Source organism: Bos grunniens, chromosome 25 (assembly GCF_055505025.1).
Source record: "Bos grunniens cultivar Pamir isolate PY7600 chromosome 25, Bosgru_T2T1.0, whole genome shotgun sequence".
NCBI classification, from domain to species: domain Eukaryota; kingdom Metazoa; phylum Chordata; class Mammalia; order Artiodactyla; family Bovidae; genus Bos; species Bos grunniens.
The window spans coordinates 8,851,074-8,866,412 of record NC_141189.1 but is presented as its reverse complement, the minus strand read 5'-3'; the positions used below and the strand labels follow the sequence as shown (position 1 = coordinate 8,866,412).

The following is a 15,339-nucleotide window of genomic DNA, read 5'->3' as shown; positions in this document are numbered from 1 at the left end:
CCTCTGTCCATGGGATTTCCCAGGCAAGAGTACTGGAGTGGGTTGCCACTTCCTCCTGCAAGGGATCCTCCCAACCCAAGGATCAAACCCTAATCTCCTGCTTGGCAGGCACATTCTTTACTGATGAATTCTTGCTAGATACATCAGTTTGATAGTCGTCAGCATAGATAGACCCTAACGGAATCAATATTCAGATATACTTGGTCAGTCTGGTGATCCTTCTTCACTGAGGCCTTGCAAGAAAGAGGGGAGGGGGAGGGAGGGTGACCTGCTTTGGGAAGATGGGCACCAGGAAGCTTGCAGTGGATGTGTCAGTTTGGGGGGGGAAGGCAGGGATGGGAGTCTGGGGGAAGCAGAGGAAATATAAGGACGAAACATCTGGAGTCCCATCACAGGCCCATTCATCCCAGCTACATGGCTCCAGGCCTGGGGAGAAATCCTTCTGACTCATTTCCACTGAGAGAACACGTCGGTCAATGTCAAGCTCGAGGTTCCAGGAACGTGCCTATTAACATACAACCAAAGCACAGACATCACTGAACTCAGGTTGGAGCCAAAGAGAAGACAGTGGACATGAGCAGGCAGGATCCAGCTACCCTCGGGAGGCCTTGGACTGTCCAGTTGGCAGGTGGAAACCTTGATGGATATTTCCAGCCCCAGACCCAGGCAGTAACAACGAGCTGGGGTGGATTTGCTAAACGGTCTTCTAAAGTGGAGAGAGGGGTGGTTGCTAATTCTGGAGGCGGATTTCGTCATCAGCTCTGGGGCTGTGATGTGACTTACTGGGAAAGCGGAGCAGCCAGAAACGTTCACTTCTTGTTTCTTGAGGGGTGAAGGAGAGCCCTTCCTCTGGGGAAAAGCCACACGGTTCAGAAGTGCAGGGTGTAGAGGGAGATGCCCAAAGGGGCCAGGCAGGGTGAATCCGCACCAGGCACCCAGGCCTGATGCCCTGCTGGTTTCTGGGCTACCAGCTACTGATGGTCATGACATGGTCAGACCTCTCATTCTAAAGCACAGCTCCTGAGGATTTCCCGGGTGGTCCAGTGGTTAGGACTCCCAACTCAGGGGGCCCGGGTTTGATCCCTGGTCTGGGAACTAGATCCCACATGCCGCAACACCTGGCAGAACCAAATAAATAAATATTTAAAAAGCAATAATAAGAAAGCACAGCTCCTGGACTTCCCCGGTGTTCCAGTGGTTAAAACTCTGCACTCCACTGCAGGGGGCACGGGTTTGATCCCTGGTAAAGAGCTAAGATTCTGCAAGCTGCATGGCATAGTGAAAATAAATAAATAAAAATAAAGCACAGCTCCAACCATGCTAGACACATCCAGGGACTCACAGCAGCACCTCAAGCCTTTGCTTCAAGCCACCCTTATAACCTAGATTAACCCCCTTTCCCCAAACCATCTGCGTATTTAAGTTCTGCCATTAACTGGTCAGTCATGACTGTATTCATTCAATAAATTCACCCATCAGACAATACTGAGCACCTCTGTCAAGTGCTGCACTCAGTTAACTCACTGTTAACTCAGGAGTAAGTCAGAAGTCCTGGCTTCAAAGACAGCGATCTAGGTGGGGAGAAAGATGGTGGCATTGTATACACAGCCAGTGGGAAGAGGGGTGGGTGGGGGCAGGATACAGGGAGGCCTGGGGGTAAGCATCCCACCAAGCTGGACAAGTCAGACATGGCAGCCCTTCCCTGGACCCAGTGAGCCAGCCTAGAGAAGGTGCATTCAGGGGAGAGGCCAGCCAGTGCCGGTCACAAAAGTGGGGGTCAGTGCCCAATGGCAGTATTGCCAGAGTGTGAAAAAGCCAAGAGGAGGCTGGCACCAGAGAGTCCAGTTTACAGAGTTACAGGGCAACAGAAAAGAGAACTGTCCAAGCAACTTTCCCTGCAAGCACCACTCCACCCGAAACACATCAATGGCTTCTCCTGTAGCAGAGCACGGGCTCTGGGGTGCGTCAGCTTCGGTAGTTCCAACTCCTGAGCAGTAGAGCACAGGCTCAGTAGCTGTGGGGCACGGGATTAGTTGCTCTACAGCATGTGGGATCTTCCCGGATCAGGGATCAAACCCCATGTCTCCTGCATTGGCAGGTGGATTCTTTGCCACTGAGCCACCAGGGAAGTCCCTTAAAAGCCCCAATCTTAAAGCCCAAGTTACTAAAGTGTAAAAGCAGTGACTAGATAGACACGCATCAATGTGTATACAAGGATCTCACCTCAACTGTGGAGAATGGATACAGCCAAATGTCTATTAGCACGGGAATGATTACAGTGAAGTGATACACGGCTCTACTCGTCTGGAAATATGAATCGCTGATGGTTGCTAAGTGCTCGTCCTGCACCAGACACTGGTCTAAACCACGTTCAGAGACACTCACTCCTCTGCCCTTAGGACAGCCCTTCACATTCCCCTGCACACGCGGGAAAACCCTGGCTCAGGGAGCCCCAGTTGCCTGTCCAGGTGAGCAAGTGGTGGACACAGAATCTGAACCCCAGGACCCATGACCTTGACCACTCTTTGTGTGTTTCCAGATCTAAGACACAGTGAAAGCTAAACTACAAGTTTACAAAACTGCATTACGGCATGGCCCCATTTTGTTTAATATGCGTGTGTATCTGTCTATACGGATGTGCTTGTACTATGCTGTGCTTAGTCTTTCGGTCGTGTCCAACTCTTTGGGACCCCATGGACTGCAACCCCGCAGGCTCCTCTGTCCATGGAATTCTCCAGGCCAGAATACTGGAGTGGGTAGCCATTCCTTTCTCCAGGGGATCTTCCCAACCCAGGGATTGAACCTAGGCATCACAAGTGGATTCTTTATCCTCTGAGCCACCGGAGAAGCCCATGGATATGCTTACTTTTGGTCAAGTCAAATGAACATCTGGCCATTTTTTACTTCTAAAAACTGTCCTTTCAGCCGGTTCAACCTTGCACGTGTACATGTGTGTTGGTATGTATACCTACATGCCTACAGATAAGAAAGTCTGTAAGGATCTATACCAAATTGTTAGCAGTGGTTTTGGATAGTGGGAATATATATGCCTGATCTTTGCGTTTTTTCCCTTACACTTCTTCATATTTTCGGAAGACTGGCACAAGTTAAATGTTTTCTTGTGCATGACCTGTTTCCTCACTACAGCTACATGAGATTAAACTGTACCAAAAGTGGGGTCTTCCCTGGTGGTTCAGTGGTTAAGAATCTGCTTTCCAATGCAGGGGACTGGCGTTCCATCTCTGGTGGAGGAACTAAGATCCCACGTGCCTCGGGGCAACTAAGCCAGAGCGCTGCAAATAGAGAAGCCTGCGCAGCGCAGGGAGACCCAGTGCAGCCAAAAAAAAAAATAATAAAAATAAAATGTGGGCTTCCCTGGTGGCTCAGTGGTAAAGAATCCACCTGCCAGTGCAGGAGATACGGGTTCAATCTCTGATCCGGGAAGATCCCATGTGCCTCGGAGCAACTGAGCTCGGGCACCACAACTACTGAGCCTGTGCTCGCAGCCTGGGAGCCAAAACTACTGAGGCCCCAGCAGCCTGGAGCCTGTGTTTCACAGCAAGAGAAGCCACTGCAACGAGAAACCTCTGCACTGCAACGAGAGAAAGCCTGAGCAGCAACGAAGACCCAGCATAGCCATAAGTAAGTAAATAATTTCTTAAAATAAACAAAATGTACCAAAAGTTCAGGAGCCTAGCCCTCCTCCTCAACTACCGCACCCGAGGCCAGGGCACTCACGGCCACTTCCCCTCGAGAGCTGAGAAGTCAAAGCGTGGGCAGAAAGTTGTACGAGACAGAACCAGAGTCTGCTGACTCAGGGGGCAAGGCTGACATACGTACAGGGCAAAAGGGATGACGGCCAGGACCCTGGGTGATGGCACCGGGAAAATCGCCATCCGGCGCTAAAACTGCTGACACAGATCTTTGAGCTGGCGGGGCCAAGCAGGCACGGATTTGGTAAGAAGACTATTTCCCAAAGAATCCAGCTTGGGAGAAATCCAGCAAAAGAAAAGCTATTTCAGGTCCCAGAAAATGAGGCGCAACCAGTGCTCCAAAGAGAGGTCACGATAGAAAGTTAATGAAATGCTCATTTCAAAACAACTTCCGCCTACCCATGGTATGCAGGTCCCACGCTTATCTTGGCACTAGTAAGGACCATCTCCAGGCACTGGGGCTACAAGGGGTGTGAGCCTGTTGGCCAGTGGAGCACATTCCAGTCTGACTGTTCAGTGGAGACTGCCTCACTTACGAGACACCTGTGGATTATTTTTAACTTGGACCCTCACGCCCTGCCCTCAGTTATCTCTCCTCCCCCATTCCTCTGGCCCTGCTCCTGACAGATCCACTCAACATCCTCTAGCCAGCATGCAGTACCACGCTCCCAACTGGAATGTCTTCTCCTCTTCTCACTGAATCACCCATTCAGTCAGCATCTACTGGGCGTCAAGTCTTTTCATCAATGACATTGCTGCTCCCTGGACTCAAAGCACAGCTTAAACACCAACTCTTTCAGGGAGCACCAAGGTATAAAGCTTTGGACCCCATGTCCTGGGAACTTCGCTAGCCCCACAGAAACGGGGATTGCCCCTAGTCTGGCATAAAAGTGCAGGTGGTTCCTGAACCAATCCCAGGCTCTTGTGACCTTGCTGGGGTTTTTGTTTTCTTTGGCTGCACTGGGTCTTACTTAATGCTTTTTTTTCTTTTTTTGGTCGAAAGGCATGTGGGACCTGATCAGGGATCGAATTTGCACCCCCTGCATTGGAAGGTGAAGTCTTAACTACTGGACTGCCAGGGAAGTCCCAACAGTGTGCTTCTGCATGCGTGGCTTTCTCTGCCTAGAATGCCCTTACCTTCCTAACCCTCTGGGCTCGTTCCTTCCCCTCCTCCAGTTTTCTCAGTTAGCCCCCCTCCTCTAGTGCCAGGCAGAGTACCACCCTCTCCCATGCTAGCACATCCCACAACTGGACCCTGTGCATTTTATCCCAAGTCCTGTAATTACTTACTGCCCCACTAGACTGAGCTCACTCAGCAGAGGTCATCCTAAAAGAAAGACTACTCTACACCCTCACCTAAAGTTTCAAGATTTTATTTATTGCCTGAATGAATGAGCAACAATATTAATAATTATGGACTGGTGGCAGGGTGGTAAAGAATCCTCCTTCCAAAAAAAAAAAAAAGAATCCTGCCAATGCCGGAGACTCAAGAGATGCAGGTTTGATCCCTGGGTGGGGAGGATCCCCTGGAGGAGGGCATGGCAACCCACTCCAACATTCTTGCCTAGAGAATCCCATGGACTGAGAGGTCTGGCAGGCCACAGTCCACAGGGTCGCAAAGAGTCAACACGGCTGAGCAATCACATGCACACTTCTCAGGGGCCAAGAATTGTAAACATGTCATCCTAACCCCTCCAGAGTCGGCAGACACCAACTGATCTTCGAAAGTTAGCTGATGTACAGCAAAGTCAACTAACCTGTCCATGGTACTAGAGTGGCATCAGGACTCAGCCTCCGGCCTTTGTGACTCCAAAGCCCCGGGTCAGCGTCTACGGTGGTCTCAGGACACCAAGGTCACCTCTGTGTGCAGGGGTGGGGCTGGCTCCCACTCCCACTTACAAACAGGCCTCCGCTGCTGTGATCACCATCTTACCTGCTCACAGCAGTCACCTCCACATCAAAGACTCACTAGAAACCAGGGAATCTAGAGGAGACAGGGGTTTTGTTTTGTTTTTTCCTTCTTCGTAAATGGCTTAATTTCTCTGGGGATCTGGGAAATATGAATTTTGTCTGGCTTCCTAGATTCTTCGGTCCAGGGGCAGCTGCCAGACCACGTGCCCGTCTGGCTTTGGACTGGGACCTCTTGGGTCCCAGAAAGGAGACACAGGTGGAGTGGAAAAAGCTCTTCAAGAAAATCACCCAGCTGTGTATGGGTGGGGGGTAAGGGGTGGGAATGGTCGGCAGGGAGGACTGGTCATCTGTGAGCTGGGCTGTCTTAAAACACATGTGGGGACTTTCCTGGTGATCCTGTGATTAAGGATCTGCCTTGTAATGTGGGGACATGGGTTCGATTCCTGGACAGGGAACTAAGATCCCAACTAAGATTCTACAGGTTGCAGAGCAACTAAGCCTGTGTGCCACAACTAGGACCCATCACAGCCAAATAAATAAATACTAAAAAAAAAAAATCCTGCAGGTGCATCTGAATTTAGTCCCTGATCGGCAGAGTGACTTTAGAGTCCACTGAGGATGGGGCAGGAGGAAAAGGGGACGACAGAGGATGAGATGGCTGGATGGCATCACCGACTCAATGGACGTGAGTTTGACTGAACTCCAGGAGATGGTGATGGACAGGGAGGCCTGGCATGCTGCCATTCATGGGGTCGCAAAGAGTCGGACACGACTGAGTGGCTGAACTGAACTGAACTGATACATAATATTTATTTATTTATTTATTTGGCTATGCAAGGTCTTAGTTGCAGCCTGTGGGATCTAGTTCCCCGACCAGGGTCAAACCCAGGCTCTCCACATTGGGAGCGTGGAGCCTTCGCCACTGGACCACCAGGAAATCCCCTCAAGGCTATTTCAAGGGAGAAAATAATCCAGGTAAGAGTGTTCTGATAATGATGAAATGATGAAAAATTCACTCAGTCATGTCCAACTCTTGGAATTCTCCAGGCCAGAATAGTGGAGTGGGTATTCTCTCCCTTCTCCAGGGGATCTTCCCAATCCAGGGATCGAACCCAGGCCTTCCACATTGCGGGTGGATTCTTTACCAGCTGAGGCACAAGGGAAGCCCAAGAATACTGGAGTGGGTAGCCTACCCCTTCTCCAGGGGATCTTCCCGACCCAGGGATCAACCCAGGTCTCCCGCATTGCAGGAGGATTCTTTACCAACTGAGCCACAAGGGAAACCCAAGAGTGTTCTACAACCACAAATGTCCAGGTGTCCTCCCACGCAAAGCATTTCCAGGAAATCTGCCTCCCCTCCTTGATTCCAAATCTTTCAACAGACAACCCGGCCATCCTCAGCTCTGGGTCCCAGGTATGTTAACACCCATCCCCAGGGGCCTGCACATAAACTGAGAATCCCACATGTGTCTGAATTAAACGGGAACCTCATCTGGGCAGGACAAAATCTTTGTGTTTGGTGACAATAAGAAACAGCAATCAGATGGAAAGTGCTTCCCAGGTGGTGGGAAGAAGAACCTGCCTCCCAGTGCAGGAGACGTAAGAGACGCAGGTTCGATCCCTGGGTCAGGAAGATCTCCTGGAGGAGGGCATGGCAACCCACTCCAGTATCCTTGCCTGGAGAATCTCATGGATAGAGGAGTCTGGCGGACTACAGTCCATGGGGTCTCAAAGAATCGGACATGACTGAAGCGACTTCTCTTACACACACATCAGGTGGTAAATCAAAAACTCTTTTTCCCCCTAAGCATTTTTTAAAGAGGCAAATAACAGATGTCCTTCCCCGCTGCCACTTGGCTGAGGCCAATGTCAGCTCTGATCCCTGATCTTATTCCACAGGCTGTCCTGAGAAAGTGGCTGGTCCGTGATGCTCAGCTCAGTTTGAGAAACTGTGCTTGGTGGTACCTAAAGCTCACTCCACCGAAACTGCTCCCCAGTGTGAAAAGGAGTTTGCCTTTCACCTACAGCCCATCACACCACAGATGTGGAATCACAGGTCTCTCAGAACTGTTCCCAAAGCCTGAACCAGTCTCCAGGCTGGCAAGGACTTGGGGGCCATGCTTCTCCAGGGTCCCCCCTCCAATGGCCACGAGGTGTGCTCTCTCATCTGGAAGTGGATTCTGCCACAGGATGGACACTCTGCTGTAAGGCAGTCCTGGCCAGCCAAAACCCCGCCTCCCAGAGACCCCCAGAGTAGGTAAACTACACCTTCCTCCCAACAGCCCTCAGTTGTCCATCAGCCTTCTCTTTCACTGGCTGGACTACTCATTTCACGAGGCTGACATCCTCACTGCCCTCTGAACAGTCTCTAGGTCAGACGCCTCAAACCTTCTCTGACACTAACCACAGTAAAAAGCACATCTTACAAGGCAGATCGCTGTGTGTGTGTGTGTGTGTATACAACCCAATCAATTTCATGAACCGTCTTACATGGAAGACATTTGGATGTTTTCTGGTCTGTTTCACTCTTTCAAAAGCTTGGCTGCAACCCACTAAACCGATATTTTGTGACCCAGAACTGAACACGCTGCTCTGGTTTCACCAAGCCAGTCATCCATGTCCAGCTTTGACTGATTATTCAGCTTGGACACTAAGCTTTCCTTTCCACGCAGCTATTAGCTGATGTGAGCTATGGGTGGAGTCCTGGGCATCTTTTTACCCTGGGATCTCTCTGGCTCAGCGCTTCTCCATGCCTCTCCTCCATCCAGCAAGTCTGCACGAATCTCAGGAGACAGCAGGTCAGCCTGAAGCTAATTCCTGCCCTGCCATCAATATTGTTCACTCAGGACACCTAGATGTTTTTCTCCACTTTTTTCCTGACCTCTTCCCATCTTCCTGATGTGTAAACGGGAGCGTTGTTGCTGTTGTTGTTTAGTCGCTAAGTTGCGTCTGACCCTTTGTGACTCCTTGGACTGTAGCCTGCCAGGCTCCCCTGTCCATGCGATTTCCCAAGCAAGAATACTGGAGTGGGTTGCCACTTCCTTCTCTGGGATAATCTTCCCAACCCAGGAATTGAACCCATGTCTTCTGCATTGCAGGTGAATAATTACTGCTGAGCCACCTGGGAAGCCCCTAAGCTGGAGCATCCCAGGAATCAGAAATCTGACATCTGAAGCAGGCAGCCAAGATGCATAAAGACACCCCAAGCTTTAGAAACAGCGATACGGGCTTCCTTGGTGGTCAGAGGTAAAGAATCCGTCTGCCAATGCAGGAGACATGGGTTTGATCCCTGATGCGGGAAGATCCCACATGCCCTGGTGCAACTAAGCCCGTGGGCCACAACTACTGAGCCTGTGCTCCAGAGCCCAAGAGCCACAAATACGGAAGGCACAGCCTGTGTGCCTTAGAGTCTGTGCTCTGCAACAAGACAAGCCACCGCAACAAGAAGTTCGTGCACCGCAACTAGAGAGTAACCCCTGTGGCCACAATTACAGAAAAGCCCGAGCAATGAAGATCCAGGATGGCCCAAAACAAAAATAAATAAACAAAATGATATATATATATATATATGCATGCTAAGTCACTTCAGTCGGGTCTGACTCTTTGCGACACTATGGACTGAGCCCACCAAGCTACTCTGTCCATGGGATTCTCCAGGCAAGAGTGGGTTGCCATTTCCTTCTCCAGGATATATATATGTGTATACACACACACACACACACACACACACACACACACATATATAGGCACGCAGTCCACATAAGCGCTAAACCCTTCTTCCTAGATCTTCTCCCCTGGGAGACCAGAGGCCAAAAGCCACCACCTCCAGCTCATCATCTTAGATAAGCTTCTGTCAGCTCTAGAATCTGGTCCCTAAATCTTTTTCCTTACCCTTTATCGACTTTGTCACCATTTTGGTGATGTGGAGGACTGGGGGTACCAGATCTGGTTCCAAGACTTCCCTTTTCTGAACGTCAGTTTTCTCATCTGTAAAGCATGATTAATTCTTTCTGCCCTGCGTTTCTCCTGGAGTTGTGGTGAGCAGGAACACGGGTGGAAATGCTCTGTAAGCTGTACAGCACTATAACGCAAATACAAATTGTTATATAAACTATACCACCTTTTGTTAGGAACTTGGGACTTCCCTGGTGGTCCAGCAGTTAAGAATGGGCCTTGCCATACAGGGGAACTAAGATGCCACGTGCCACGGAGCAATTAAGCTGGCGTGCCACAACTGCTGAGCCTGCAGGATGCAACAAAGTTCTTGCATGCTGCAACTAAGATTTGACAGAGCTAAATAAATACATAAAACTTTTTTAAGAAAAAGAATTGATACTACTCAGCCACAAAAAGGAATGCATTTGAGTCAGTTCTAATGAGGTGGATGAACCTAGAGCCTGTTATACAGAGTGAAGTAAGTCAGAAAGAGAAAAACAAAATCGTATACTAATGCGTGTATATGGAATCTAGAAGGATGGTACTGACGAATCTGCTCGAAGAGCAGACACAAAGTTAGGGAACAGACTTAGGGAACAGACTTATGGACAAGGGCAGCGAAGAAGAGGGGGAGGATGAGATGAATGGAGAGAGCAGCATGGATGCATATATACTAACATATGTAAACAGCCAATGGGAGTTTGCTGCATGATTCAGGGAACTCAAACTGGGGCTCTGTCATAACCTAGAGGGGCGGGAATGGGCAGGAGGTGGAAGGGAAATTCAAGAGGGAAGGGACATATGTACACCTGTGGTTAACTCATGTTGATATATGACAGAAATCAAACCAATATTATAAACCAATCATCAATCAATTAAAAATAAACAAATATTAAAAAAAAAAAAAAAGAATTGACAAGCGTTGCCTCTGCTCTGGCAATTACAGCACTGTGCATTTCTGCTCTGTGTTCAGTAAAGGCACAGACCTCATTATCAACTCTGGGTTAAACTGTCGGGTTAAACCAGTTCTCCCTTGGCCAGATATCTGATGTTATCAAAAATTCATCAGGTCACAGCAGCTGGTGAATCCACTGTCCCCAGTCATTTTTACTGTCATTCAGAAAGATAACTAGACCTGGGAGAAGAGGTTCCCCAAAGCAAGTCAACTGAAATACAGCCCGAGTTCAGCTTTTTAGGCCAATCAAGAAAATAAAGGCTATGTTGGAGGAGGGGGGAATCAGAGTCATCTTAGATGAGACTTTGGGGACTTTCATTGGGCTTCCCCGGGTAACTCAAACAGTAAAGAATCTGGCAGATTCTTCTCCTAGAATGCAGGAGATCTGGGTTCGACCCCTTGGTCGAGAAGATCCCCTGGAGAAGGAAATGGCAACCCACTCCAGTATTCTTGCCTGGAGAATCCCATGGACAGAGAAGCCTGATGTGCTGCAGTCCATGGGGTCACAAAGAGTGGGACACAACTCATAACAGCCACTACACATGGAGGACTTACTATGCTAGGTCCTGCACCTTGAAGAATTATTTCCAACTTTGATGAGGATGCTCAAGGATCATTTTACATATGAGGCTAAAAGGTTAAGAAACACGCTGAAAAGGGATAAACTATAATCTGCCTTTTCTCATTCAGTGATAAGCAAGGAAATTCCAAGGCTCATTCAAGGATGTGGCTGCAATGTTGGGTTCGAGGTCTACCCTGGAACTAAGGACCCCCAGAATGAGAACTTTAAACCAGAGTGGGGTTTTCACAGTCAGAACAAATAGCTACTCTGGCCTTCAGCAGGAATGGGAAGCAGATGCCAACTCCCTGGGGTGGGTAAGGTTCTTCCTGCTCCACAGTCCAGGGTCTGTGCTCTTTACAAAGAGCCGAGAACAATTGTTTCTGGGCTGGGAGCTCGGCTGCTCAATGATTAATGAGAATCTAGTATCACTTTTGTTTGGACCCTTAACTAAAGGAGGAAAGAGGCAACATATGTGCCTCTCCTGTGCCCAAAATTCTCCAGAGGTTACCCACTGCTGACAGGCCAAGGTTGGAATGCCTTGGCTGGCATTCAATGCCTTTCTGCTTGGACCTTAACCAGCGATCTCAACATTTTCTCATCTCAGAACTCTGTCCTCAGCCTCATCCAATGGGTTCTGCCCATTTTTCTTTCTGCAACTCTGCGCACTGGTAAGGAACACCCCTCACTACTCTCAGCAGAGCTGAAACCATTCAGCCTTGAAGACCCAACCCAGGATCTTTCTTCCAGATTCTGTAGCCCCTCTGTTCTCAGAGCTCACAGCTCTCGGAGCTGAGAACTTTTGATCCGGGTCTGCACTCTCTGGACCCCTCACCTAAATGCTAAGGGCCAGAGGAGCAGGGAGGCCATACATTATGTTTCTGTCTCCTTCACACGGTACTTGCTATAGAAAGACAGGAATTAAATAAACGCTGTTGCATTCAAAAGGGGATGGATGGGGGCTTCCCTGGTGGCTCAGTGGTAAAGAATCCACCTGACAATGCAGAAGACACAGGTTCCATCTGTCATCCAGGAAGATCCCACCTGCCTCGGAGCAACCAAGCCTGTGTGCCACAACTATTGAGCCTGTGCTCTAGAGCCCAGGAGCCGCAACTACTGAGCCCACGTGCCACAGTTACTGAAGCCCAAGTGCCCTGGGGCCTCTGCTCCGCAACAAGAGAAGCCACCGCAATGAAAAGCCTGCACACTGCAACTAGAGAGAAGCCCCTACTCGCCACGCACTAGAGAGAAGACAGCGCAGCGCTGAAGACTCAGCACAGCTTAAAATAGACTAAAAAATCAAATTACCTTTAGAAATAAATAAAATGAAGAGGGGATGGATGGAGGGAGGTGGTAGTGTCTGAAGTGGACCAGATCTCCAGAGACAGAGGTCTTTAAACCCTGCGAGGTGGTCTTCAGAGACCAGGCTTTGGAAAGAATCTAAGCTCGAGGACAGAAGGAAGCTCAGAGGTGATCTGTTGGCAGCCATTGGTCTAGAACTCTAGGTTCCCTGTCCTCCTCACTACCCCCACCTCCTCCACAGCCTAGACAGGTGACTCTGGTCTGGTTAAGACACCTCAAGGAAAAGGCCTTCTACCTTCCCACCCCTGCAGGTGCACAGAAGACTGTCAGAAAGGTATAGCTAATAGTTAGCCAAAGAAAATAAGCTTTTATGGTACACTCATAGGGAATGGTGGTCTAGCCTCTTGGCACTGCCCCACCATGGGCAGTTATGCGTCCTCAGATGAGGATGGGAGCCAGTGAGGCCCCTCACCCGGGGCCCCGGCCCCAGGGGCAGCACTCAGTTTAAGCGTGGTCTCCTGCTGTGGGAAGGAATGACTCTCACCCACCATCTCCTCCTCGCCCACAGTGCCCTACCTAAGACTGAATGCCAAAGGCCTGACAGGGCCAGGAACTCACCTGCCTTCTCCAAAGTGATGGTTACTTTAAAAGAGCACTCTGGAAAAATAGCTAGCCTAATTCTATACAAGATGAACTGAAATTACAGTACCTTCTCTTCCCTAAGGTACCAGCAGATCCAGAACCCCGTCTCCCCAGACACACCCCAACCCAGGTCCTTTGCGGAAGCCCTGGGCCCCCCACGAAGCACAGGATATCAGGGGATACCTCTCCAGCCTGACACACCAGCCCTCAAAGGCTATGAGGCAGGAGTGTGGGTCTAAAGCCAGGGTCAGTGATCTGAAGAACACTTGAGATTCAGAGTAGGAGCCAATAAGGACCCCTAGGCAAACCTGCCCCAGCTCTCCAAGGCTCCAGGGGAACTCCTCCCTTCAGAGTTCCCCAAATCACATCCTGCTGCCGCCCCTCCCCTCCCCGCCCCGCCCCAGCCCCAGGTATGCTCCTCAATCAGTCAATGAACAAGGTATTCAGCTCCTTAGGTGCCTCTGGAGGAGTAGGGGGGCGGGAAGCCCTGGGAGACAATCAGTTTCTCCAGGGAATCACACGCTTAAGAGGCAGGGGATTGTCTGCTGCCCCCCAGGCCAAGGCAGTTGGGGGTCTACAAGCAAGCGTCTAGTCTAGAACACCACTCCAAGGATTCTAAGCCAAGGATTCTACCCCTGCCCCATCACCCTCTAGGATGGTTAAAGCCCTGGCTTCTGCCCTCCCAGGCCACCCACCTGTGCCCCCCTGCTCACTGGCTCAGTCCAAAAATCTCCCCCTAAATCTGAAATCGGCGTGAAGCAGGGGGGCTCTGGAGGAGCTAGGAAGAACCCCTTCCCGCAGCCCGGGCCTCCCACCACCAGGCTGGTTCCCCCGTGTGGGAGGCGAGCTCCACGGCCGTCTCTCCCCTGAGTCTTAAGCGATCTCTCCGGGGCAGCCCTGGCGGCAGCGCGGCGGGAAACCGGGGAGCCCAGCCGTGTCCGCCAGCCGCCTCCACAGCCCTGGCCCCGCTCCCTCCTCCGGCACGCCTGGAGTTGGGGCCAACAGCAGGATCAACAATACAGAAACTTTCAATGGATCCAGCCGACTGGGAGGGAGCGGGGGAAGGAGGGGGGAGGGACGGGGACGCCGAGGCTCCAGGGCAGTGGCCCCGGCTCTTGACTTACCATCTTGTTCACATCCATGACGGAGGCTGCAGGGGCGCCCCCCGCCCCTGGAGATCCCGCGGGCCCCGAACGCTGCTCCCGGCTAATTGAGGCTGGATGGTGCCATGCTGCGGGGAGGGCGGCCGGCGGGGCCCCTGCGGACCGGGGAAGGCGGCGGCGGCGGCGGCAGGACCGAGACTGGTCCGGAGAAAGGAAGGGGAGGGGGAGGGGGAGGGGAGGCGGGAGGGGGCGGGGGCCGGGGGCCGAGCCGCAGCGCGCTCCAGGGGCGGGGGAGGCGCGGCCCGGCGGAGCCCCGGGGGCCGGGGAATCCCGGATTCGGCTGCGGGCGCCCGGGCCTCCGCGACGGTGGCCGTGGCGGTGCGGGAGCTCCGGGGCGGGTGGGATCGGGGGATGGATTCCCGGGGCCGGAGAGCCTGCGGCCAGGGCGCGCGGCGAGGCTGTGATTTGAATAACAAAAGGGCGCTTCTCCGCTCCCCCCCAGGCCTGGGGCCGGGATCGCTGAGCCCGCAGCGAGGCCGCCGGGCCTCCGGGAAGTGTATGCGCGCGTGTGCGCGTTGGGGTGGTGGGATTAGGGGGACTCAGGAAGTGAGCGGGGGAGGCGGCTGTAAAGCGGGGGCGAGGACTGCCCCCACCCCACCCCGCGCACCGAGCCGACATTCCAGTGGGGGCAGGGGGTCCGCTCTGCCCCTCCCAACTTGGCTTCACTGGACAAAGGCAGAATTCAGACCTAGTAGTAGCCTCCTGCGGCTCATCCCCCCCGGGAAGGGAGGCTTTGGGCGGGGGACGCCCAGATGAGTCTGGGGTCTGCAAACAGATGGACGAATAGAAGGAAGTGGTACAGGTATCCCCGAAGGCTCGAGGTCCCCCTCCAATCCTGCCTGCAGTGCGAGAAATTGGCTTCTAAATGAAGCTGCCCTGAGCGCAGGGCCCCCTCCCTTACTCAATACCTAGTCTGCCTACGAGAAATGGGAGACAGACGGCCCTCTGCAAGGAGATGCGGCTGGGGGTGGAAATGGGCTCCTGGCAAATGCTCTCTGGGCAAACAGGTCTCCAGAAAAAGGCTGGAGGCCCGACGCCTCTGGTTTCAACACAGGCTCCTCACTGGCATCCTTGGTTGAGCAGGAAGAAGAAAGCTTCCTACTAACCGAGTCAGCAGGAACCTGAGCCCACCGAGGCCAAGCCTACTTTACAGGGTAA

At 51.8% G+C, this 15,339-nt stretch overlaps 1 protein-coding gene across 14 annotated transcripts in view; it reads right to left on the bottom strand.

Annotated features, from left to right (window-relative positions):
• The window catches only part of HIP1 (huntingtin interacting protein 1), a 136,417-nt gene that overhangs the window by 67,572 nt on the left and 53,506 nt on the right, over nt 1–15,339 (bottom strand). For 5 of the 14 annotated variants that reach the window (XM_086374488.1, XM_086374485.1, XM_086374490.1 and 2 more), the window contains exon 1: nt 14,143–14,814. The exons of 8 other annotated variants lie outside the window; for them this stretch is intronic. In XM_086374488.1, coding sequence (XP_086230614.1) covers nt 14,143–14,799 — 657 coding nt within the window. In that variant the 5' untranslated portion in view covers nt 14,800–14,814. Of the gene's footprint in view, nt 1–14,142; nt 14,815–15,339 lie in introns of those variants that run through there. One more of the 14 variants, XM_086374489.1, reaches the window with a different exon arrangement.